This window comes from Aquila chrysaetos, chromosome 16, assembly GCF_900496995.4.
Source record: "Aquila chrysaetos chrysaetos chromosome 16, bAquChr1.4, whole genome shotgun sequence".
NCBI classification, from domain to species: domain Eukaryota; kingdom Metazoa; phylum Chordata; class Aves; order Accipitriformes; family Accipitridae; genus Aquila; species Aquila chrysaetos.
This window is the reverse complement of record NC_044019.1, coordinates 16190521-16218101: the sequence shown is the minus strand read 5'-3', so window position 1 is coordinate 16218101 and position 27581 is coordinate 16190521. Positions and strand designations below refer to the sequence as shown.

The window sequence follows — 27581 nt, the reverse complement described above, 5'->3', positions numbered from 1 at the left end:
CTTGTCATATAATTCCTCTTTGTATGTGCAAAAGAACTGTAAGTATGTGCATATTCTTTTCAAGGAGAGAAGGAAGTTGGAATCTGAAGATAGATAAGAACTATCTCTTGCTGTAAGTGTTCAAATCAGAATTATTTTTTAAAATAACATTAATTTTGGGAGGATGGGTTTTCTGTGCTCCCACATAGTCCATAGAGATGAGGTGATTTAGAGCCCTCCTAGTTAGGCTGCATATGACATAACCTAGAGCAGATATTTAAAACATTCATTCACACATACTCTCTTTCAACTAGAATTAGCTTCTGTGGAAAGACCCAGACATTCTCATAAAAAATAGGCTCTAGAGTAAACCAGTTGGTAGTTATGGGATGGGTGCAGAAATTACTACAGTCTGTTCTGCCCTATGTAAGTGAAGGACAAACATAGTCCCTTTGGGCCTAACATTTCATAACTTTGACTGTGTGTATCCTGTTTTATCTTCTGCTGTTAAAGCTTAACTTGGCTGCTCTTACTTCTTCAGTGTTAAAATATACTTTCAGCAATCGGTGGCATAACTGAAGCACAGGGAACACAGGCAACTGCCATCACAGAACTCCAAAGTAAGAAGAGTATCCTCCCTGTTTGTATTAACCTGGAGTTAGTAATAGGTCTTTAATGAGCATTACCATTTCTGACTGATACCTGTGTAACTGTCTTCACTGACCAAGAAAGGACCACTGCATAGGTAGACCTGGCAAGAATCAAACCATAATGCTGTGAAGGAGAGAGGTGGTTGAAATAAAGGCAAACTGTTGTGGGGGTTGTTTGTTGTGGGGTTTTTTTTGTTTGTTTGTTTTTCTTGTAAACATGTGAAAGCAGGGAAAAAAGAAACAGCAAAGGCTGTTGGCAATTTTCAGGTGAGTTGGGTTTGTTTATTTTTGTTTTTAAAGTCTGTCTTCCTCAAAATTTGAGAGAGATTTTTAGTTTGTTTGTTTGTTTTTCCTGCCATCTACTTCCTACTGACTGATGTCTGGGTCAGAATCCCTAGTAATATGTATGGCAATTAGCCTATGTCTTGGTGATCTAATTGCCCTTATAGGCCAGCTGACTGTCCTCGGCAGAAACAAATACAAAAAAAATTAGTATGAACAGACAGATTGAAAAGAGAGGGTTGGAAAAAAAAAAAAAAAAAAGGAAAGGCAAAAAAGGTAACATGGAGGAAGTCATTCCTTCTTTCCATATATTTCAGGCAAGGTTCTGTCAATCTGTTTTTGCATTTCTGAGTTTATGGCTGCCTGACTGTAATCTTTTGTTTGAAACATTTGATCTGTAAAGTATCTTTATTTTCAGTAGCACCCATGATATATAAACTTACATGTCAGTGATTTTCTTCCCAATTCCACTAGCATAAATAGAACTTTTTCTGTATAAAATTCGTTTATTTCTGTCTTAAATACAGATTATTTGCTATGATATAGTTGGAGTGAAGAAACAAATACTCTGTATCTACCTACTACTACTTTTCAGGGGAATAAGATACTGGTTGCTTTCATTATCCTTACTTCAAAACATTCCCACTTGAATATGAGAATTAAAGTAGTTTAACCTTACCTCATGCTATTTGCAGTTGGGCAAAGGTAATGCTGTAGTGATAGACATGAAGAAATCTGTCATGGTTCAAAAGAATAAACACCCTTCACTTGAAGATTTGCTGTTCTCCACTTTCCCTATCATATGACCATCTTTATTTAAACTTATGTTTTAAAACTGTTCTTTCAGGTTAGGTGATCCAGTACAGTGGAATGCGCTCATATGATCATCAGCCATCACCATCAAATTAAAAAATAAGCAATTATATAGATAGAACAGATCATGGACCTTTGTATGACAGTCTGAGCAGTCTGGAAAATGCATTTAAAGTATGAAATAGTCCTTTTGATAGAAAATAGCAAGTTAAGGAATGGTGTTACTGAAATCCGCTATAAAACTCCTTAACACCAATGTGAAGTTAAGAAGCAGGCACTTCGTTTATTGCAGCACTGGGGACATGGGGGATTGCTCCTCCAAAGGTATGTCCAACTTAGTATCAAAATCCATCAGTTTTTATGGACTTTTTCTGTCAGGTCATTGTTACATAAGCTCTTTACATAAAAATGCATACTAAGCTCGCTCTTAAATTTAACCTTTATAATGATTGGTCCTTTGATTATATAACCTTATCAATATTCTTATTTAAAAACAATCATTGGTCAATTTCACTTAGCTCTACTGACTGGAATCTTCAATACTCAAATCGAGATGGGAAGGGTAAGGGGTTTCCAAGCAGCAGAACTGGTGTCCATGATGGTTTCCCTAGTTTCTTGAAACAAAACATAGAAAAACCAGTAACTTCCTGGTGAGGTTTCTATGGTTAGCTATTTCAAACTTTAACAATATTAAGGTTCCTATAGTCACACATAACACAGTTCCTAAAGTTTCTATGGCTACATTTCAAACTTAACAATCCTATACATTATGCTTCACAATTTTACTTCTTAATCAAACTTAACTCTTCTATGTGATTAAATTTTGATTTCTTTATCAGAATATTTGCAACAATGGTAATTTAGAATCTCACCAGTATATTAGTCCTTCCTTATTTCTCTTTCCCCCTCTGTCAATCTGCTGCTCATCTAGTTTCTCTCCAAGCAGTAATAGTAAAATAATTGGAGGATAAAGAATGGGGAAAGAACTGAACTTGTTTTCATTTAGGACTGTAATTAGTAATAAACACCTTTTAATTTAAAATTTCAAATACAGCTTCTGAAGGTCACTAGCCAGTTTTAAGGAAAGTGCTAATCTCCTCAATAATTCTTACACATGTTTTCTGAATTTGGGTTCTTTTAAGCTATACAGTGATATAATGTTCAGTTTAGAGGCGTATACCTTTTGCCTTTTAAAGCAGGTATAGCCTAGGGTTGTGATAATGTTCAGTTTAGAGGCGTATACCTTTTGCCTTTTAAAGCAGGTATAGCCTAGGGTTGTGATAGTGCCTGTCATCTTCAGATTAGACTTGCAATTCACTCTGATCTTCAAAAAGTAGGTTCTAATTGGATGTGCTGATAATAGATTCATCAATATGTTTGTTTAGTTAAGTATAATTGTAAGCAAGTTCTCAGCTTCATTGGCTTGCTATCTGCAGCTTGGTTCAGTTCTGTGTTTATTTTAATATTTGGTGTTGCATTCTATTACTTGGAGATTTGTGCTGCTGGAAGTGCTGCTCTTCTCCTTATTTGTCACTATTGAACCTTCCTGATTATTTTTAGTCATGTCATGGTTTAAGCCTAGCCGGCAACTAAGCACCACGCGGCTGCTCACTCACTCTTCAGCCCCACCAGTGTGGGATGGGGAGGAGAATCAGAAGAAAAAGGTAAAACCTCTTGGGTTGAGATAAGGACTGTTTAACAGGACAACGCAAGGAGAGAAGAAGTCATAATAACAATAATACCAGTAAAAGAATGTGTGAAGTGAGTGATGCACAATGCAATTGCTCACCACCCAAAATCCAATGCTCAGCCCGTTTCCGAGCTGTGATACCTCCTCCCCCAGCCAGTTCCCTGTCATATACTGAGCACGATGTCACATGGTGTCGAATATCCCCTTGGCTACTTTGGGTCAGCAGTCCTGGCTGTGCACCCTCCCAGCTTCTTGTGAAAATTAACTCTACCCCAACCAAACCCAAGACAAGTTACCAGCCTGATACTCAGATTTTGAAAGTGTAAAGAGAAATAAAGTTGAGATGCATTAAATGAAAAAGCAAAAGTTCTGTAGCTTAGTTTTTCAATGGATTTCCTGAGCATTATGCAAGATGGTGTTTTAGTGTGTTTCTTCATTTATTTTGTTGTGTTAGTTTGCTGATGCGCTCATATGACAGAGGTGATAATACTGTTAGTGCAATGATACATTTTAAGAAACTTTCATAATGTGATTAGATACTTTGTATACCCATTTCTGTAGAGCTTGTGTGTATATACATACATATGTATATACATATATGTATATATAAAAAGTCTGAAAAGGGTATGTAACAGAGGTTTTCCAAGCTCTTTGATCTGTCTTGTATTTAATTTTTGAAGAACATACATACTTAGTTATTGGTGGACAAGGGCTATATCATTAGTGTCAATTATTCTGCAAGAGGAACAAATGGATTAAGTCATATTTGAGCTGTAATATAAACAAATCTGGTGGATAGTTGTTTGTGGGGTTTTCTTGGGGTTTTTTTAAACTATGTTTATTTTAAAGGGAATGACTGGGTCATGTGGAACTCTGGAGGGAGTAGGAGCCTGCTGCTGCCCGTGGGAGCATATTGGGTGGGGGGAAGAGGAGAAGCTTCTAGACTACAAGAGTGGAAAAGATTGAGATTTACAGAAAGGAGCTGGAGACCTGTAGTTCAAAGACAGAGATGGATGAGAGGAGCAACTCCATAACCAGGCTTCAGAAGGAAACTTCCCAAGGATACAAAAGCGTAGTACAGTTTGCTGCAACTAGGAAAATTGCTAAGATAGGTCCATTTTTATAATTACTCATTTTATGTTAATTGGAGATGATATCAAACTGGTCCACCCGGCCCGGGCTTTTTATCTTTAATAATAGTCAGTAGTAGCATTTGTTTCAGAAGTGGTTTTTTTCTTCTCTGGGGTTGGTTCTCTGTCATGTTTTGTCAAATTACAATTTAGGCCATCCTTAGCTAGAGGATATGTCTGGGCTGTGGTAAGTAGCCATGGATTGATCAGTCTGTGAACTTTTTTTAACATCTTCAGTTACATTTAGTTTCTGTAAAAACCTGCAGCAATGACTGCAATAATTTAATTATGTAGTGTGTGAGAAATACCTCCTTTGGCTTGTTTTAAGCCTGCTGCCAGATGATCTAATTACATGGTCCTCATTCATGTGCTTGTGAACAGTACTGACTAACCATTCTGTATTTACCTTCTTCATAACATTGGTAACTATAGAGTGTTGTTTTAACCCTCTGTTTTCCTCACACTTAAGGGATCCCAGTCTGTGTAGCTCCTCACAGTAGAAGCTGTTCCATATCTTTGATATCTTTTATAAGCCTGTCCTTTTTAATTTCTTCTATATTTCTGTATCTACATGCAACACTCAGACTGTGGCTGTAGCATGGATTTATGCAGTGACACTGTTTTTTCCGTATTATTTGATGTTCCTTTTCTAATATTTCATTTAACATCTTTGAGAACTGGGCTGATGCAAATGGCTTCAAGAACTCTTTCCTGGTTGCCATTGATGTAATATGAGCCCAGCTTTCTATATAAATAGTTTAAAATTTGCTTTTGTTCTCTGCATTTACTCATTAGTTAGTACTGAATTTCAGCAATGTCTTATTGCCTGTTTACTCACTATATTAAGATCTTTTGATGCTTTTTCACAATCAGCTCTATTTCTCACTATCCTCAGGAATTTTGTGTCATCAGTGCATGTTGGCACTTCAGACTTGTATTGCCTTTTCAATTCATTTAGAGTGGGTTGATTAAGATAGATCCCAGCCTGAATCTTTAAGGAAGTCTCTATTAGCAATTTTTTTTTTTGTGAACTTTCTACTATTATTCTTTACTTTCTGTGTTCTAACAAATTGCTAATCCAGAGGAGAGCCATCCCTTTCTTCCCATGTAAATGTGATTTCATCAGGAGCATTAAGGGGAGACCATGTCAAAGTATTTTGTTGGTGTTGGTTGGGGTTTTTTTGTTTGGTTGGTTTTTAAATCAAAGTACTCTGAGTAGTTCACTTTTGTTGGTGTGTGCAGTCTGTTTCAAAGGGTCTGGTAGATTTGCTGGGCATGGTATCCATGTATGAAAATCCTACTGATTTTTATCAATGTTTCATTTAAATGGTGCATCTATAAATTCATTTTGTGGTTTGTTCATTGGTTTTTTTTTTCCCCAGTTTTTGTCCCTTTCCTCTGACAGCTTCCTCACCTTCTGGATACCTTTAAAAGCTGATGTTATATCTGCTAGTTTCTAGTCCCGTGGTACAATACACAACTTGTGATTGTTATACCACATCGTACAGATTTTACTCCTTTGAAGGTTACTATAATAAAATCTTATCTTTCATGTGTTGGATCAGGCATGATTAAATATTTGGTTATTTATTTTGGCCAGTCTATCTCCTAGTTTAGTTTGTATGTGCTTTACAAGGGTATTTGATTAATATATACATTTTGAATGTCGTAAGTTAACTGATACATTAAAATTACTCAAATAGGGAAAAAATTCTAATTGCTACATTTCAATGTAAATATTGTAATTAAATGCTGTAGAAGATATTTGTTCTATGTATTAATTTTAGAATGAAATCTATAATTCCTGTAATGGAAAAACCCTTTGTTTTTAAAGCATAAGGTGTAGAGCTTTCAGTTAAAAAAAAAAAAAAAAAAAAAAAGAATAACTGCACAACTATTTGCCTATTTCATAAAGATTATGAGGTTTGTTTTTTTTAAATGGAAGAGCCAATTACAATGATCTGATAGGTGTTGTAAAAGTTTTTCTGCTTGCCTCATTGAGACAGTATTTTTCTAGTCAGATATTGCTGAGTATCTTGGCATCCCATAGTTTTTCTATGGTTAGTTAGTTTTAAATTCTAGGTATTTTCCCCTTTTCTGCTTTAAAAAAAAATCAAAACATATACAAGTTCTAGAAGATGCTAGTCGAGAGTTGAATTTGTTGATAAGAACATAGCATTAGTCACACATGAGCATAGACTTGTTTTTGTTAGGTTCATCTCATTAATAGCTATTTTGAAAACATAGTTGGAAAGAGACTTCATAGCAAACTTATTAAAGGCTATTGGGGAAAAAAGCTGAGAAATGAAAAAATTAGTGGTGTTCCCCAAGGAGAAGTTACTTTGCACGCATTTATAATATTTGATTAATTTATTGGGCATGCTGCACTGCAACTTTATTGTAAATAATACTTGTCCCAAATGGCAAATTATATTCTCACTGACAATGTTGTTCTCTGTAGGCATTTATGTAACTTTCACTGTTGTGATGATTTTGCTAAAAATGTCTTGCAGTTTAAAAGAACTTCCCAATAGTTTTCTGCCTATATAGAAAAGGGTGGTGAGCTATTCTTACTAGACTTCCAGTCACTGGAAGACACATGAGCCATCTTGACCTTCTTTCATATTAGTTTCTCCATCTGAGTCATGCTACCAAAATGAAAGAAAAAAAAAAAAAGGTGTTGAGTCTGGGTATTTTTAAGATCAACTCAACCTGATATATCACAAGGTTTGATTTTTTTTTTTTAGGAGGGGGGTATCAATTTCACTCCTCAAAATTGTAGGAAAACCTAGTATAGAAACAAAAGTTGGTAGGTTACTTAGAATAAGGAATAAGTCAACTTTACTATTTTTCACAATTCTCTTTTGTGCTAGAATTTCATATGCTGTATTCAGAAACATTTGCAATAAGAATGTTGCATATAACTGTAACTTGTGCTCTATGAACAGGGTAGCAAAGTGGCTTAGAGAGTAAGTCAAAACACTGGAGTGAAAACAGGCTTTTGGATACGATTTTCCATTACCTTTACATATAGTAGGTTATACAGTTATGTCTTCAAGTGTGGGAGAGTCCTGTGATAGTTTGAAGAGCAGAATGGAACATAATTTATGAAAAGGTCAATGAAGAAAGGAAACTGTAGTTTTGGAGATCTTGATTGTGGGACAAAGATGGTTTTTCTTTCCTGGAAGCATACCTTTAGCTACTGTATTAGCAGAGTGTGAAATTCAGCTTACATCTACATAAATTGAATCAATTTCAGGAGGATATGCTATTAAACGTTACAAAAACCCCGTAACATTTCACAATGACTTCTGGAGTTTTAGGGTGTTGGGGATTCTTTTTCCCTCTTTTAACTGAAATCTGAGCTTGTTCATAGCTCAATCTTTTCTTAGAGAACTTTTTCACAACAATATTAGTAACTGGTAACAACTACCAGAGGTGTCTGTCTGCATACACTCTTCCTACATGGATGAGTTTATCGCGAGGCAAGGTGGAACTGTCTATGTGGCCCTCCCCATACTGCTAGTGGCGATTCCTTTGTTCACTTCGCACATGCAAGATAAGCATGACATAAACTGCTATCTATGCAAGACTTGCCATTTGGGGAACAAAGTGGATCTCCCCAAGTAGTTTCATTTAATCTGGTCATCAACTAATGTTACAACAAGTGGGAAGGCATCGTTGTTCATTCTTTTTCATTTAGAGCAGCATCACAACATGACTACATGTAAAAAAACTTTCAGTGTTCATTAAAATCTACCATTTGAGTTTTTTCTCAACTGCTTATGAAGCTGCCAACTAAAGTACTACTTAACATGAATACATTAGAGAAAAATAAATTGGCACTTTCTGTAGAATGCAGCAATTTGCATTCCCTTCTTCTTCTCTGTTTCTGACAGCAATCTGTGTTACATTCTTCAGAGTTTCAATATTTTTTCCCCCGAGAGAATTTATCTTGCATTTCCTGGCACTTCAACCAGAAACTTGTCCATTAAGATATTTTTTTTTAATACCGATTTAACTTTTGCTAACACAATTGCTCTTGTAATCTGACTCGTAATTATACTCCCTCATCTGTTTTTAAATTATTGCTTTTAATTCTTTAGCTGGAGCAACTGAGAATTTAGTTAGTTCAATCCCCGTGTATAACTTCCAACCACAGCACTGCAGCAATATTTGCATTCCTTTATGACATAATAACTTCTTTGGCTTCTTGACCGTTTTCTTTCAGCTTACTTCCCTAACTTCAGTCCCTGTAATGTTTCTTTTTGGGTCATCATCAAGTTATTGAAAGAAAACAACACTGATTTATGTAAAGCTTGTACCTTGTGGCAATTTTGTAAATAAAAGTCCTTAAGACAACAATTAATGCAATCAAATAAAAAAGTGGCGGTGTTTAGTGAATTAGAGGTTTTGTTACTCTGAAGGTGCTGTGTCTCTGAATGAAATAACCTGGGGGATTTGAAAATACAGCCTCATAGTCTGAAAAAAATTGTCTCGTGCCTGAAGTTAGCTGGAGAACAACTATAAGCTTTTGCAAAAACAAATTGTTCAGTGGGTAGACTGCATGAAAGTGTTTCTGATTGTTTGCTTCCTCACTGTGTGAATTCAGCATTGACAGATTCAGAATGAAAGGGAACTTTGCATAATCTGTATTTAACTTGTGAAATGCCTTTGTGTATGATATCAGTCTGTCAGAAGTTTATGTGGATTCTGAAAAGATGATCAGAGAAATGCAAAGGTGAAGAATCTATTGACCTTTGTAATATACAAAGGCATACAATGTATGGCTCCTTGAGCTGTGTTGCTGAGGCTGAAAGAATATTCTGAGAATCAGCACTGCTTACTTAAGAATATTCTTATTTTGAGGTGGCTGGTGTTGTAAGTGGCAAGATACTGGACTAGATCATTTGGTCTAATTACTTTGATGTGAACCATTCTCATATTAATGTTAATTTTTGGCTAAGAGTTGTACAGCTTAATTTTGTGCTGCTCATTTTAGAGGGGCACTTGGAGACAGAGGAGAAATGTAAGTATTTTTATGAGATTTTAAAGAGAAAGTTGTGATAAAAATCTTTGTGAAAAATTCAGTATCTCTTTTTCTTCAGCTCAGTGCTGAAGAAACAGCTTGTGGTCTTATGAAATAGTTTCTCTTTGCTGAAAAGAAAAAGATCTGAGATTCATTCCTGTATCTCTAGTGTAATAGGTAGAAAAAACCACTTGATTAAAAAATTTAAGTCAATAGAGGGGGAAATCTGTTCATCTCTAGTAAATGTTTTTAGTTACTGCATTAAGAAGATATTAGCATAAGATTCAGCATAAGATTTGTGCACATCCTTCTATTGCAGAAAGATAAAATTTAAGGTTGCTCTCTCATCTCTTCCAACACGATACATTTACAGTGTGTCAACACAGCAGTAAAGGCTTTTACTACATACAATTGTAAAATAATGCCAATAGGTAAATGTGAAAAGGATGTTTTGGGAGCAATTTCTAGATTTTGCTTTTTGTAAAATAAACACAACTTTAAGAAATGGTTTTAGGTTTTGGATGACAGTAAAAGAAGTACAGAATGCCAGAACACCGAAGCAACTGTACCGGATCAGAGCAGTAATCTACCTAGCACTATTTCTTTTCTTTGATGGTGATTAGAACCACATGCTCTAAAGGAAAATGCTTATAATGGGCAATTAAAGGATCTGCACATAGCAGGCTTTTTTCCTCTGCCCGCCCTCCCCCAGTTGCCATAAATTACTCGTTGGCCTTTACTCTGACGTGCAAGCCTGACAAAACCTAGAAGGAACAGGAAATGACCTAAGTGTGGTTTTAGCCAGTTTTTTTCATTACCTACATAAGAAGAAAAAAACCCTCTACTTTCCCTTGATAGACAAAACACCTTTTAGAACCTTTCTGAAACATTTGAATATCTTAAAAAATATTAAAAGGAAGATCAGAGCAAACATAACAAGCAATAAAAGAACAAAAAACTTTCTACAGCAGACAAAGTAGAAGCTGACCTGCTGATATTCCTGGTTAAAAAAGCAGAAGTAGCATGTCTTTTTAAAAACAAACAAAGGAAACAAACACATAAAAAAGAAACAAAAACCCAACCAAAAAAAAAAATAATTTCCGCTTGCAGGGAGTAATATTAACTGTAAGAATAAGCCTGCTGAAGGCTTATTTGAAACTTTAGCATAACAGTGGAGCATTTTTGCTGGTTTTGTATCTGTGCTGAGGACCAAGTTACTGAAAACAGTAACTAAATGTGTGAAGACTCTGAAGTGACTTGTTAAAGTTTTCTTAGGTGCAGCTCTTGTTGAAGATTTGTATTTGTAGGGAAGATCAGAATACTGTGGAGTCTGGTGAAAACATTATGGTGGCCAGACACCTGTATGTTCCAGTGTTGTTCTTACGTGTCCAGCCAAGTATGTTGCAGGTACTGTTTAATGTATAGAATAGTATTTACTAATGCAATTAAGTAGAAGCAAGTCTCTTGCCATTGAAGGAAGATTTTAGACTTCTTAAAAAAGTGAAGATAATGCCTTTTATGAAGGAGTTCAGCAGAGTCAACAACAGAGTCTAGGTAGGATAGGGGATATGACAATTTCCTTCAGTACATGTATTCAAACCTTAGAACCATGAAAGGACACTCAGTTTCTGTTCAAAGATTGTGGCTATCTGCAGACTTCACAAACTATTAGCCATTTTACAACCTTGGATAAATAAATTGTATAGCGTCAGGAAGTGGTAAGTATTAGGATTCCAAAAATATCCTAGTCTTTTCCTGTCCCACTTATTTTCATGGGAAGGTTTAGTGGGTGGAGAAATATCATCATGACTCTAAATGCCTTAAGTATCATATTGAGTGCTTTCCCAAGTGCTGTATTTTGTCTTGATTACAATAACCTACTCAAGTGGATGGTGTTTTGGCTTGCAAGATTTCACAACAGAATGTTGTCTGTGTTATCGAAATAATGCTACCTCTACTTTGACAGAGTCATTCTTTGGTTGCATCACCTTTACTGTCATACTGAATACAACTTAACTACTTAATAACATATTGTTTTTCAAAATGTACCTTTTCTACACAGAGAGGGGAAAAAATTCTAACAAATAAATAAATAAAACAAGACTTCTAGGTTGTGTACTGCTGTGTTTGGTTTTGTATCATTAAATTACATGGGTTTAAAAAGTTAACTGATTGTAAGCTGTTACAAAAGACTTATTTAGAAATAAAAACCATGAATCTAGCATCAATCTTATTTGAAAGGCAGTTATGAAAAGAAATGCATGTGTAATGTAACTTTTTTCATATTTTACAATAAATTAGTTTCTCATCTGGTTGTAGAATTTTGCTTTTGAATGAGGTGATTTTTTTCAGAGTTGATTTCTGAATCAAGTTGCTATGGTGTTGGTTTCATTGTTTAGTTAATTCTATGCTTGGTTGCTATGGAAATACTTATTTACGGAGTTAATGCCTAATGGTGTCAAACAGATGCTACTAGCAACTAGGAATCTTTTATATTTGATCAATGAAAGACTCAGTCAGGAGTAGAAACTCATTTTTGTACTCATTTTTTCTCCATTAAAATTTTGGACCGTGGAATGTGAATGGGTGGTGTCAAATAGGACAAGTTTTCTTTTCTTAACAAGCATTAAAGCACACGCTGAATCTCCTGAATAGTATCGTCATTGAAACTAAAACTTCCCACTTACCTAGTTTAGGGAATCAAACAGCAATGTTACAAGTCTTAACGTTGTGTATGGCCTTAGATGGTGTGCACATTTCAACTTAGGGTATGGAGCATATGTATTAGTGATATTCTAGTTTTAAAATGGATTTTTAGATTTCTAAGCTCTCAAACATTTGTTTGTAGCCATCTATTTTAAATCTCTGCATGACTATTGTCCTTAATATAACTTTACACAAACACAAGTAATTCTCAAGTAGCTAAAATGACATGATTTTGTATTTTATAAGTTAAATTATTCTGAAAATATCATTACTTAGTTATTTAGCCAAATATAGTTTGAGCTGAGCATTAAAGTTTTTAAAAAAATGTTTAAAAATGCTTAGTGTACTTTTATAGTCATTTTAGTGGTTTCTAAGTGGAGAAAAGTAAAACCTATAGGCTTTTATTGCACTTAAACCTTTAGAAGTTTAAAATACTCCTCAAACATGACTTTAGCCAAATGGAGCTGTGGCACTCATGCAAAGAAGATCCAAAGGAACTCCACCCTCCGTGGCATCAACTTGCTTCTGAAAGACACATCTGTTACAGGCCCTGGAAACACTGGCTGTGCTGTGATAGGAAAGATAACTTTCTGTATAGAAAAATCATTAAAACCAAAACAAAAAACCCTGAAGCTCTGCTGGGTTTCATTGACTGTCTTCTCCCATTTCTCATCTGTTTTTAGTTTATTTAGACTACAAGCTTCTCAGAGGAGCACTTCTTTCCTTTTTCTTTATAAAAATTAATACTGCTTTTTCCTGTTGCTGTTTGAACTATAAGCTGTATTAGGGAAGGCCGTTATTACTGTTACCTTGTGTATGTTTTTTCACAAATGTTTCTGATGTTGCTGACAGTGTGTGCTTTGCAAAAGTGCCATCCTTAAGTTTTGGTAATTCTGGTTGGTAATTCTTACCAAAGTAATTTGGTAATTTGGGTTGTGATATTCAACAAGCTGGGCCTTTGCCTTCCCCGCACATCCCCACCCCCCCCAAGTGAACAGGGGGTTTACAAATAGTGTCAGGTAAGTTGATTCTAAAATTCTTGTGTTCAAATTGCATGGCAATTCCTCTGGAGTATGTGGAAATACTGTTTTCATTTTTGAGAAAATATAAACAAAGGGTAATAGCTGATGCCTACCGTCAATTTTCCTTTGTATTTCCAGTAAGTGATATGTATTTAAAATCTCCTTAAATTTGACTAAACGTCCATAGAACTGAATATAGTGTTCATTCTTCAGAGTAGCAACTCTGGAGAATCTGTTGAGCTTTAGCCTTTAAAAAAATGTATTTCCACTGATGTAAATTCCCTCTGTTAATACTCTTAGCCTGTTTTGAGTGACATGTTTCAGTTTGACCTAAGCCCATCACTGGCTGATGGCGACCATTGGAAAAGGTCACTTCTACTTAAAGGGTTTTTGTAAGCTGGCTTGTCGTCTTTTAACTGCATTGAAATTTATTTCATAGGCTAAATAGATTCCATTATTATAGTTAAATATAATACAGTCCTTGACTGTTAAAGAACAAGGCATGGTACTGTGTTATGCGTGGGGTTTTGTTTTGGTTTTTATTAACTGTCCTTCAAAACCCTGATCAGCTTGACAAGCAATTATATAAAACCAGGAAAGTGTGATCACTGCTCTTTGGATGGTCTGGGAGACTCTGGGCTTAAAGGCTGATGTGAGAACTTCTCTTCCAAGCTGACTGGTAATTTGGTAAACATGGTTATGGGGGGAGGGCTATACATTTCTCACCTTTCAGAAGTTCATCTGCAATATCAGAGCCCACTGCAGTTTTATTTTCAGAGGAGCTTCAGAGGAGCTCCCAGATGTGTGATTGTTGTGATGTTGGCACTGACAATGGATGCTCAAAAGCCAAAGTGTGTGAGTTGCTAAGCAGAGGTTTAAGCTGTAGCTTGGAACTTTTATGACTCAAGTCCCTCCTAGACCAGGTGTTTCTTGTTGGAGGAGGTGAGGAAGAATGTTATGTGCAATGGATTACAAAATCTTAGTATTACAGAGTACAGATCTTTCTGCAACAAGTCTTATGGTTGCAAAATCAAAAATTGCTGAGGCTCTGCCTAAGACCTATTTTAAGGTCTGTTGGTCTGTTCATATTAAGTCAAAATAAACTGTATCCTTTTTATTCCTGTTGTAAGACTAATGCAACTCTGGGAATACTTTGTAACTTTTGTTGATGATTCACAGTAATTAATTAAAGCTTTGACTGCCAAACTCTCAACAAAAATAGTGCCAAAAATGCTGCTTTTTTAGTATTCCAGATTTAACTTGCAAGGCATGGAGATAGGCTAATTAAACTGAGTCTGGTAGGTAGTAAGAAACAAAGTACAGTTTCCTTACAGTTAGTTTCTGAATAGAATGGTAAGGAGTAAATTCTTTTAAACATAGAAGTTTTTGTACAGAAGCAGAATTTATCAGCTCTTAACCTTTAAAACTGTCACACACACACAGACACACCCCTTGTCCGTCAAATCATTTCAATTCTACAGAAGGTCTGTTAAGGAATATGCTGCTGGTTTCTGTTCCTTTCTCCCGAAATTCTCTTTTGTGGGTGAGGCTCTCTGGATTTGAGTGCCATCTTGTGGTGTGTAAAAGGTAATAACCCCCTTTTCATTATTAACCTGTAAGGATTTGATTAGTGTAGAGGTGTACCAAGTTGTATTTACCATAGAAAACTATTCATTGTATAGTGATCTGCATTTTTTCCATTGTGCTTAGTAGAAGTGATTGCTACTTTGTGCCCCAAATTTTCATCAGCTCATTTTAATTACTTCAGTATGTGGCGCATGGAATGAGCCCTGAAAATTTTACAGCTAATATAGACTGTGGTAGCCTGCTAGCTGTGTTAATATACTACTATACCTGTCTTCTCTCAGGAGATATGACTTCTAATTAACGGTGATGTTTAGTGCATTAAAAAAATAATCTGTTGGCAACATACAGGTAAACTTGTTCTGTTTATTTCAAAACTGTTTTAATTTCTTTGCTGTAAGATTGGTGTCCATGGGGAAGCTTAAATCTTCTGGTTTAAAGGACAACAGAAAATTTTCAATCATGAATCCAAGCTGTGAATTTTTTTCATTTAAATGAAATTGTGTATAAATTGGTGCCCTGCCATTTAAAATATCAAACCATTATTTGCATCGGAAGTAGATTTTGCATGAGCTGTGCACGTTATTTTACCTTGTGTGTACTGGGTGAGTATGGGACACAGGATATAGCAGTAACACTTTCCAATGAATATTTTCTGCCTCTACAACTTTGAGCCTATTTCTTTACTATAGCAGGGCTAAAGCCAAAAGGAAGGTTTTGAACTTTTTTAGTTGTATAGATTGACCCCCAAAATTATAACAGTATAGCTTATGTGAGTGCACATACATGTACACAAAAGCTCCCAATTGCTTAAAGGATGAATAAAGGAGGTTGCATCAGTAAAAGCAGTTGCAGTTAAAGGTTTGGTACAGAAATGTTCTGGAGTTAACAAGAGCATAGGTATTTTATTTAAGATCTCATTTACGACAAATAAATAAAATTAGCTAACATACCACATATTTAAAAGAAAAATAAAATATTAGAAGAGCTGGGGGAAGGGAAGCCTCTTTTGTGTCCCCTAATGGAGGCTGCAAGATTGTAAGCAAGCTGATGTAAATTTGTGGACCATTAGTATCAAATGTTGTTAATACAACTAACAACTCATGTGGACATCTAATCTTTGTTGCTGGTTGAGCCAAAATTCAGTGAGGCAGATTAATGCAGTCTCTGTGCCCGAGCTTAGGAGGACAAAATGAAACCAAAAGACTTACCTATGTTTGAAACAGTAAACGAATGTCAATCAGGAACGAGAAACCTGAGAATGAAGAAAAACAAAAAAACCCAACCTGCCCAGACAGACTCCTCATTCTAGTTTGTTATGGAAGAAAAACCCCTTCACCTTTGCAATGATCATGCTAAAACCAAATGCATCATACAAAATGGGTATGGCCAGATAATGTTGGTCATTATCTTAATGCTTTTCACTGACAGGCTGACAGTCACCTCATATGCTTAGTTTTTAAAAAAAAAAAAAAAAAAAAAAAGGAGATGGTAGCTAGATTAATCACTTAAAAACCTAAAAACTCAAATTCTTAAATTTTTAATTCTTGATTTAGATCTGCTTGCTTTACACAATATGACTTTCTGATACAGCATAACTTACTCTCAGTTCAAGCACATGCTTAAGGATAGATCTCTTCACTTTTGATAGCAAGTGGATGTCATAACTATTAACTTTAAACATGGTGTAATGGTATCTCTATGAAGATAACAGAAGAGAAAAAGAACCTTTTAAGTGCTGCCCTTGCCTGGGTACTGCTGACATGTCAGCCTATGTTTCTTTATCGACACTTTCTGCACCTTCTGCTGGGCAAGTGCCAGCCTGGAACATTGTGTTTTCTCCATGAAAGAGCTGTTGGACTTAGAGGAACAAAACCAAACATAGTTGTCACCTATAAAAATAAGTAGAAAAAGCTTACAGGACTGCAGAATATGAACTACCAAGTGGGGTATTGGCACTTGATTTGTGCTCTGTAGCTATGGAGAAGAGGAAAAAAAGGCTTATCTTTATATTTGTTTCATTTGTGAATGCACGTTGTGCAAATGAATTAATTTATCAGAGAATAATTAGAACCTGTCAAGAAGTCATGAAGACTGAACACTTTTGAAACCAGACAGACATCTGAATTTCATTTCTTGTATGTTGTTTTTATTTTTTGTCAGTATAGAAGAAAAATTAAGTGAGTGCTGTTGACGTACTTGAAGCTGATAGTATCTTCAGATTGTGTTGCTGACGTTCTTTTGTGGGTTTGGTGGGTTTCGTGAAGTTATTCAGAACACGTAGATTTGTAACCATATTCAAGTAAAACCTAACAAAAACTCCTGCAAGAAAATGCTTTTAAATTAGCGATTTTTAACATGAGATATTGGGGAGCTTTTTGCCTTTTTAAAAAATAAATTATGTTAACGTAGTGCTTTCTGCACTGTATTTACAAAATTGCTACTGTTTGAATGGTTCTGGAAAGAAAGAAATTATAAAATATATTGGAGGTTTAAGGATAGATTTGCTTTTATAAGTTGAACTGAGTAGAAGCAGGAAAACACTGTCACCACCTAATTTAGTGTACATGTTAAATGATTCATAAAATCCAGGAATGCTGAAATAAGACCGTGTAATTGTTCTGTCGTCAAGATATCTCTGTTGTGTGCAATTTCTTTGAACTCTTCTTTAGGACTTTTACTGGGGTAGTATTAACTGAGAAAATGGTCTGTTACATGTAAAAAGATGAAGGGACAAGCTTTTTATATTACATCACATAATCAAGATTTATTCCATTGCTGTTTTTCATCATTAGCATATCACCTATTACTCTTCTTTTTTTTTTTTTTTTTTTCCTTTACAGATGATACTTTGGGATTGGGATTTGAAGCAATGGTACAAGCCCTATTACCAGGTCAGTGTATTATGAATCTAATTATTCTTTTGTGAAATGTGATTGAGTAAAGAGTTTACTGTAAACTGTCAGATTTCAATTTTTCTGTTGATGTTTTATTTACCTAAGTTGTCCTAGTACATTCTAGCTCTATGTGGCAGATGCTTGGTATTTAGCAGTTCTGACTAAGCTGACAGGGATCTACTTTCTGTGGTGTATATAGGAACAGTCTCAAACCTAGCTAAGATGGCAGTGGGTTTTTTTAAATATCCAGTAGCATAAGGTTAGGGAGTGATTCCCCAGCAATGTCACCAAACTCAGGTCTACCAGGTTGTCATGTTTAACCCCAGTCAGCAACTAAGCACCACGCAGCTGCTCACTCACTCTCCCCTCACCCAGTGGGATGGGGGAAAAAATCGGGAAAAGAAGTAAAACTCGTGGGTTGAGATAAGAACGGTTTAATAGAACAGAAAAGAAGAAACTAATAATGATAATGATAACACTAATAAAATGACAACAGGAATAATAAAAGGATTGGAATGTACAAATGATGCGCAGTGCAATTGCTCACCACCCGCCGATCAACACCCAGCTAGTCCCCGAGCCGCGATCCCCTGCCCCCACTCCCCAGTTCCTATACTAGATGTGACGTCCCATGGTATGGAATACCCCGTTGGCCAGTTTGGGTCAGCTGCCCTGGCTGTGTCCTGTGCCAACTTCTTGTGCCCCTCCAGCTTTCTCGCTGGCTGGGCATGAGAAGCTGAAAAATCCTTGACTTTAGACTAAACACTACTGAGCAACAGCTGAAAACATCAGTGTTATCAACATTCTTAACTCAAAACATAGCACCGTACCAGCTACTAGGAAGACAGTTAACTCTATCCCAGCTGAAACCAGGACACAGGTTCTCACCTTTTTTCTTGATTGCTTTCTCTTGTATCAGCAGTGGTATCTAATCAGCTATTGCTGATTAGATGTTCCTGTTCTGAGAATTATGCCAAATAAAAACTAATAACTTTTTTGACAGAATTGTTAGGATTTGGTTCAGTAGAATCAGGGTTAATAAAAGCAATGAGGCTGTGGAAGTTGCACCTCTATAAGGGGCTTATAACAGTTTGGCCACCAAAATTTCTGTTGATGTTATTGGAAGAGATAGAATACTAAGTTTAATTCTGAGACAACGTAATGAAAAACTGAGACAAAAAAATTGGCACCACATCTTTATTTTAAATAGAGAAAAATAAACTGAAAGCTAATGTTGAATTCTGAAATATTTTTTATTGTGTGAAAAAAACCAGCAAAAATTTGTGTCTGAATATGTCTATATGTATATATTTTCTTTAAAAGAAAAATACACTGCATTGATTTTTTAAAATTTCTTTTTTAAACTTGCAATGGAAAAGATGCTTATTTAAAACTTAGAATACTGTGAAACATTTTGACATGTTAATAGTTTGCAACATTTCCATCTATTCTAGAATGCTGGCAGTGGAAATGGAGTTGATCTGTCAGTACTAAATGAGGCTCGGAGCATGCTAACAGACCTCCTGACTGACCCATCCCTTCCACCACAAGTGATTTCTTCCCTTCGAAGCATTAATAGTTTGATTGGTGCTTTCTCAGGCACATGCAGGCCAAAGGCTAGTCCGTTCACACCATTTCCTGGTTTCTTCCCCCGTCCTGAAGTAGAGGATCCTGCTGAAAAAGGAGATCGAAAACTGCTCAAGGTCAAATGACTTTAATTTGCATTCATGTGTGTGTTTCAATTTAAAAAAAAAAAATTATCAAGGAAAATTCATCTGGAAAGAATGCTCCTGTATGGATAGTGGCTTCTTTACTGAGTACCTGTGAACTATGTTTAAGGTCAAAAGAGACCAGCTGTGAAAACATACTAAATGAAATGTAGATATGTACCAAAATGCAAATTGAAGTGGTTGATGGATAGACAGGTAAAAGCACTGGTCTGCACTCTGAACACATGATTCCTTGAAATAAATGCAGGATTAAAAAAACTAAAAGCAAATATAAAATGAAGGTGTTATATTCTCATGATATGGCACAAATAGGGCTGTTCTTGATTCTCCCACATTCTTGATCTAATAATTACTGTCAGTGTGGCTTTTACATTGACTTTTTTCCCAAAGAAATTTTCTCTTGTGAACTTCAAACTAGCCATCAGACAGAAGCAAATCAGCTATGTAAAAGGAAAAAATCTCTTCCTTCTGTGCAGCACATCACATTGTGGGACCAGTGTGTAAATCTACCATCACTTCTCCATTATCTAGGGTAAATAAGTGAAAGCAACAATGTTGTTATGATATGACATGTTAAGGAACGTGGTGGAAAAACATTCAAATATAGAAACTCAGCTGCAATGCACCAGAGCTAATAATTTTAGGGCAGCCCAGTATTGACAGCTTGAGGCTATTTATTGTGGAGGCTGGTCTGGGACATCCCTGCCCTGCAGTTGCTTCCATATCCAGGCAGTGGGCAGCTTGGCCCAAATAGATCAATTTGTTAGCTTAGTATTTTGGAGCCAGATAAACTGTCTTGATCCAGATTCAGCCCGTGAAATGTCTGCTGGGAACCAATGTCAAGACAAATGCTTTTGGGGAAAAGCTCAGTGTCTGCAGATTACTCTGTGGAAGATCCTGCAGGATCATTGCAGTATGAAATTCCTTGGAATGTCACATGGATATCTGCAGAAATCAGTTGGGTAGGGATCATAATTGTTCAGTGTATGTTTTTCTTTGTGCATTTTTTTGAAAATGGCTAAGGATTGGTATACCAATGTGAAAAATATAATTTATGTGAACATGAAAATGTAACTTAGTCAGAATTGTTTGAAATGAAAAAAATTCATTGCTGAAGACTGGCTATCAAGATTATGTAAGATTGAAAGATTATGTTTTTTCACAGCTATTCTCATTTTCTCCTTCTTAAAAGTAACTCTTCCTTAATGTTTGGGTTTTTTCTGTGTATTAATTTACCTGGTGGATAAAATAGTGCTTGTCACTATCATTCAATGAATGTTTGACTTTGGTATATGTTTAGGGGTAAGCCAAAAGATCTACCACTATGTATGTTACTGTAAGAAAGAAAATGATATATCTTTCTTTCAAAAAACAGGTAAGTCAGCACAAACTCCAGATTATGACACACCAAAGAAAATCATAAGAAAGTATTTCTTCAAAATGCAGTCTTGCAGATTATATTGAAAGGTTCTCTTCTCTCTTTCCCTGACTTGGAATATGAAAGGTCTCCTCTGTATTTCAAACAAGTTGTTTCTTTCCTGAGGATTATGTACATCTTTATTTCTCTTCCCTGACTGGCTTCCAAAGTACATTCAGTTATAATTTTTTTTCACTTCTGATGGGGAACTGCCTGTTCTCTTTAGTAGAAAAACAAAAAACAAACAAACAAACAAAAAACCAAGGAAAAGAAAGAAGCTGAAACTGGGCTTCAGACCTTGGGCTAGCAATAACTGGTTATCTAATACTAACTCTTCACTCGGAGTTTCTTGGTAGTCGACAACTTGGAAAGTGTAAACTGCCCAGTTACCGATCAGTCTCTTTAAATTCCTAAAAAAGAAAAAGGAAATCTTAGTTAGACAAAAAACATCTCAGGGCTGCTCTGCAGTAGAAAGACTTTTCACTCCATCATGACAGAACTGTCCCCAGATTTCCTAGCGTATGATAGTAGACTGCTTGCCAGATTGGTGGATTTCTGGTGTTATCAACAGTCATGATTTTAACAGTTTTCACACTTCAGGCAAGTAAAAGTTGTCTAGGCAAGCGCTTGAGTGTCCACATCCCTTGTCTTCTGGCCTTGTTATTGCTGGTAACTGAAGGTCTTTTCATAATAACTTTGATTTCTGGCATGGTCTAAATTTTGTTTCCAGAGCAACTTTTCCCCTTCGTATAGTGATTACCAGTGACTTTGCTAGCATAGGGTGATCTGGAGTTCCTTAGTCCTTTGCTACCCATGTTTTGTTTATTCTCTACTTCTTTATCTAGTAGGGGAGAGTTCTGGAGATATGTCATATCCCCAGTGTTCCCTCGTTCTTAGAGTAGCCAGGAAGAAGAAAAAGTATGTGCAGTTGCTGGGGCTTTCTTTCCATACTGTGCTAACAATGCACTTGTTTCAGGGAGTGGACCTTTCTCCTCCAATGTTGCGGATTTTCAGCTGTGCTCCCCATGTTGCAGAGAGCATGCAAGTTAGATTGATGTGGTCCACTGACAGAGAAGTCCATTCTAGCCTGAGAGCATTACCACTGTATGACAGCACACAGAATATGCTCCTCCAGTTCTCTTTCTGGTAGGGCTGGTTAAGGACTGCTGCATGTTTCTGTGAGTGATGTGGTGGTCTTATTCTGCCTGTCCAGTTCCACCTTTCTGGCTGTGACTACAGCTTTGCAGCAAAGCAAACCGAGTCAAGGTATATCCCATATCAAGGACTCAAAGCAGTCTGATTTTTCAGTGTAAGAGATTATACTCTTTTGTGTCAATGCTGTTTCATTTTTTTGAAATATGTAATAGCTGTGTGAGTTAAATTTGATCTTTGACCACCCGATAAAGCTTAAAATTGCAAAGTCACTATTTCTGCCAGACTTTTGAAGTGGTAGCATCCAGGGTCACCTGTCCTCATACATGACCCTGCAGACCTTACTCAATACTGCAAATATTGCTTTGGATTTTTTCCTGGCATCCTTTTTACTTTGCAAGGTCTGATTACACACATCTGTATTATGCAGAAGAATCTTCCCTCCCCACCCATCCCCTCCCTCCACTGAATGGCCAAATCTAGGGATGAGTTAACAAGTGGATTGTGGACTGAATGCAAAGGGACATATTTTTATTTTTAATTTGTTTAAAATACAGTGTATAGGTTATCCATCCAATGGATGCAGATATGCAAGAGCTGGCTTTGCAGTTTTGGTTCAGTGATCCTATCCTTTCTATTAGTTAGGTTCTACTAGCTGCTGTGTAAACATGGATACACTTTCCGGGGGTATTTCAGTAAGGCAGAGCTAATAAGTCCTGAGTTATTTCCATACAGGTCTGTTTGAGTGCTGTTGCCCTGCTTTGCGGAGGGCTTTGTGTTCAAGTACAGTGGTGATTCCCAGGGTTTGGGCTGCAGCATGCCTAAACTAACACAGCTTCCAGGCTGGGAGTGGTGAAGTGTCCAGGAGCTTCCTGGGTGCTGTGGGGCTGGTATGGAAGCAGAGAGGGAGTCTTGATGGACCAGAACTGACCTGTGCATTGTGCATCACCCGTTCCATATGTTCCACAATACTCACACTGTCAATATTTAGCATCTGAGTTACCGAAATCTCAGGCTATCCTGAGAGCTGGACAGCTGATGGTGTAGTTGTATGATTGGGCTGTGCAGGAAAAGAGTCCATAATCCTACAGCAACTGACTGTCTCTAAAAGATCTCCATTTTTAAAAGCTCTGAAGAGTAATTGTTGGACCACATGGATTTCAGAGTACAAGTATCTTTACAAATTTTAATTTGGGGAAAGAAAAGAAGAGATATGAAAAATAATTATCCCTAGTAAGCAAAATAATTTGATTGCATCTTTTTTATTTTCTTGAGCAATAAGAGTGAATGTAAGATGCCATACTTACTATTCACTATAAAAAATTAACAATAAATAGTCTTCACAAACAATAAATAAAATTTTAATGTCTGTTTTTAATTATATAGACTGTAACCATGGTTAAATTACTCAACAGGGATTAAATAGCAGGAATAGCCTGCCAACACCGCAGCTGAGACGATCTTCAGGAGTTTTCTGGCATTCCACCTATAGAATCAACATCTTCTAGATGGGAACGGAGTAACAGCAAGAGATCTCATCAGGAATATAACACATCAAGGTAAGCACTTAACCACATTTTAAGTGTAATAATAAATGTAGCCTTTCTAAAATGTTCATGTCTGTAATTTTGGAACTTGGCAGCAGAAGTATTTAATGTAAAATCTTGTGAATTAAGTCTCCAAATTCTGCCAGTATAAACTGGAAAATGTTTCAAGTTAATTATATACTATACTTTGTAACTCTGTGTGATCTCAAGTAGAAATCAGGTCATTCTGAGGTTGAATGGCATGCTCTGTCATAATAAGTAGGCCTGCATATCAGTTTTAGTAGGAAATGAAAAAAAAAAAAAAAAAGTCCAACATACATGATTGCAAAACAAACTAGTTTAACCTCTAAACCTTTACTGACTTCCTCCTCCTCCTTATTGCTTAAAATATGTATCACTTTCCAACTTCCACATACCCCAAAATTTGTTTTCTAATTAAAAAGATGATATAACTTTCTTGCATTTGATAGCCACTGTTGTGTGTATTGCAACATTTATTATCCCTATGGTCATCAGGTAAGCAGTAAGGTAGATTAAGAAAGTCATCTATTTACCTGTTAGTCAATATGGAGCAAATGAAGCTTTTATTTCCAGAATTAAGATTACATTTTGAATTAGGATTAAAATAAATGTACTTTTTTTCTTTTTGTTTAACGTTGTATATGAGTGAAACTTCACACATTTACTTTTATTTAAATGTGTAGAAGTGTATGGCTTTGCTCAATATCTTGTAAGAAAAGCACAACAGATGTTTGAAATTGTGTTGCAGCTTCAATCCCTAAAAATGTGTGTGGTTTTGCACCTTTTTTTTTTTTTTTTTTTTTTTTTTTTAATACTTGGTATCTCTTAAGACTAATGGTTTTATATAGGTCATAAGGAAAGTATGATAGATGCATTTTTTTTAAAGAAAACGTGAGTTATGCTTATAACTGATAATTACTAGTGGTGGATGAAAGTTTATAGACACATATCCAAGAATTTATTTATCAATGTTATGTTATTTTAAAGTGAACCATTTAAATAATTTGGTTTTCCCCTCGAATAAAATATGCTCTTCAAGTTTTTGCATAGCAAAACTTAATTGTGGTTTATGTATAAAATATAATTGAAGATGCTAGTAGTGGCAGTAGTAATAGTTTAAAGATTGTATTTTCATGCTGATTTGGTTATCAGCGTTTGAAAGAATCTCCTCAGTTATATCCACCAGCAATAACCAAAGACCAGAGAACTTGCTTTAAACTTACAAATCGTGGGACTTAAGTTTGAGGCTCAGCACTTCTGGTGCAGACGCAGTGTACATTTACAGAGGGTTTCCTTACAGCTCCTACCAACCAAAGAACCTACTGAAGCTCACCCAATTAAAAGTAGCGATGCAGAAAATGCTTATGCTCATACTCCATCACTTTTAAATTATCTCTTGACCCTGATGACTAGCATTCCTAGTTAGTCATGTTCACCTGCCCTGCTCCTGTCCACCCCCATACAGCCCTAGAATATGTGTTCACTTTTTTGTGGTTTGTGTCCTGGCCTTCAGAGTTCTTGCCAACACTTACACTGTCCCCATCTCCTTACATCTTCCAGTGATCGTTCTTATCAGGTTCCCTTTAACTTCTAACACATAATTATCTCAAAATCCCCCTTGGGTGCTTACCTTACAGATAAGGTTAGATGATGTAGCTGAACTGGCATAACTGTTCCTGCTGCCAAAAGAGGCAGTCCTGCATTCCTAGAGTACTTTGTGCCATTGGCTCTGGCTCTTGAGTCAGCCCCTTAAATTGTCAGAAAAATAACAGCAATTAAAAAAGACAGTTTTTCCTGCCTTGGGGAGCTGATTCAGCCCAATGAAAGACCCAGTGAATGTTAAGAAGAGAAGTAAGGAGGAGCAGGCTAATAGTAAAAGAGGAGAGTGAAACAGCAAACTGTTTGCTAGGAGCAAAGCTTATCAAAAATCAAAATATTATTTTACATACAATGACTGCTTTCAACTGGATTCTAGCTGAGTTGAGAAAGATAAGATATTACATAGTGGTGTAATAAATTAATATTGCTACAAAATTTTATTTAATGCTCCAGAATTTTTTTCTATCTGTCCAGACAGTGTTCAAAAGCAACTCATGAGAGCTGCCGTTCTATTTGCATGCAAATTCTTGATTTGGTTTTTCATACAAACACGAGTTCAAGATAAACTGACTTTGCTTAATATATAGTCTTCCTACACTAAATACTGTTGCAGCATTTTTATGTGCTTTAAAAGAATACATGTAAGCTATGATAGCTAAACAGTGTACAAATAGTGAAAAATTCAATCTATCCTAGTTGTCAACCCAAACATTTTTTTAAAGTTGATTAACATGTCAGCATCAGACTTCAGAAGAATAAATCTGTGTTTATTCTTTAACTCATTTTTTATATTTATATATTTAAACAAATTATGGGAGATCAAGTATTATTTCTGTATTTGACTTTTGGTTGAAATCTGATTAAACAAGATTAAATCTGTTTTGGTAAATACTGTTTTCCCATACTGAAATGAAATAATTAGTTTTGCATAAAATATTTTCACTTTAAAGTACATGTATACAGTTATTTCTAATCGCATATCGCATTTTTGTTTACTAAAGGAAATATGTAATTGGAATTTTGGCATGCAGTTTCATACCTAGAACAGCAGATGGCATAATTCAACAATCGAGTTTAATGATTTAGCTACTGAAGTACAATATGACTTTGTCAAAAACAGCTTTAGTTTTAAGATGATAATAAATAAAATGATTAATTAAATGTGCAAAAATTGATTTGAAAAGCAAGCCATGGCTGCGTAAGATTGTCATGGTATTTCCAAAGTAGCCAATCTTTTAAATGTTCTCAGATCTGTTAGAAAACAGCCTGCTTTGTTAAAATCTTAAAGAAAAGTAAATAGCATGTTAGAAAGTAAAACCTATGACATGTGGCCTGAATATGCTTATTGTGTCATTTTAGGACTGCATAAAGTTTTCTGTTGCTTTCACCTAGTACCCAGCAGTTTTTATTCCATGTAATTGACACATAGTGTCTACCTGATCTTGAATTAGACTTCTTTCTAGTACTCTCTTTTTCTTCAATGGTAGTGGACCTGTAGCAGATCAGTCTGGCCATTTTATAAGCATTTTATTTAATAAAGATGGAAGACAAGGTAGGAAAGAAAAAAAATTCTTACTGTTTTATTTTCAGCCAAGGATCTCATTCAAATGGGTCTTTTGGTGCAAACTTGCTGACAATACCAAAACAAAGATCATCTTCTATGACATTGACTCATCATATAGGTCCCAGACGAGCAGGTAAGATCGTGCAATTTGTATAGCTTAGTGGCAGGATGTCAAGGTAGTAGTTAGTACATCAATTGGTTTTTTTCATGTAAATGTAGTACTAAAATAATATCAGCATGTTGCATATATTTAAAAAAATTTTTTTTTTTTAATCTGCTTCTAAGAATACTCAAAATTACAGTTAACATCAACTTTGTAGAAATCTCAACTATTTACCTAATGCTATGTAGCTGCAAAATGTTACAATATTCAGTATGGCTGGTACCTGTTGAAAATTGCAACATTCATATACATTAATAAGGGACTTTTTTTTTTTTAGTAATTATGCTTTTTGTAATGGAACAGTGTCACTTAGAAATTCCTAAATACCTGATAGCCATCTGAGATGAATATTTAAACAAATTTTGGAGGGAGTTGGAGTAGATTTTATTCTAACACTGTCAGTGTAATAAGCTAGTAGATACTGTAACAGCAGTGCTGAAATACTGTGTATATCAGTATTTCAGAGATTATAACTGGTCTGTTTGCCCATATTAAGTGAAAACTTGAAAACTACTTCTTTTGAAATTTCTGTCTATTCATTTTAGCATGATTTAAAAGTAACAACCTGTCTAATAATTTTGTTTTATAAAAGGTTAAATATGTGGG

The 27581-nt window shown here is 35.7% G+C and overlaps 1 protein-coding gene across 1 annotated transcript in view; it reads left to right on the top strand.

Moving 5' to 3' along the window:
• The window catches only part of PDE3B (phosphodiesterase 3B), a 95269-nt gene that overhangs the window by 50813 nt on the left and 16875 nt on the right, over positions 1-27581 (top strand). The window contains 5 exon segments of the mRNA XM_030038359.2: positions 17729-17779; positions 19237-19485; positions 23497-23553; positions 23555-23640; positions 26839-26945. Coding sequence (XP_029894219.1) covers positions 17729-17779; positions 19237-19485; positions 23497-23553; positions 23555-23640; positions 26839-26945 — 550 coding nt within the window.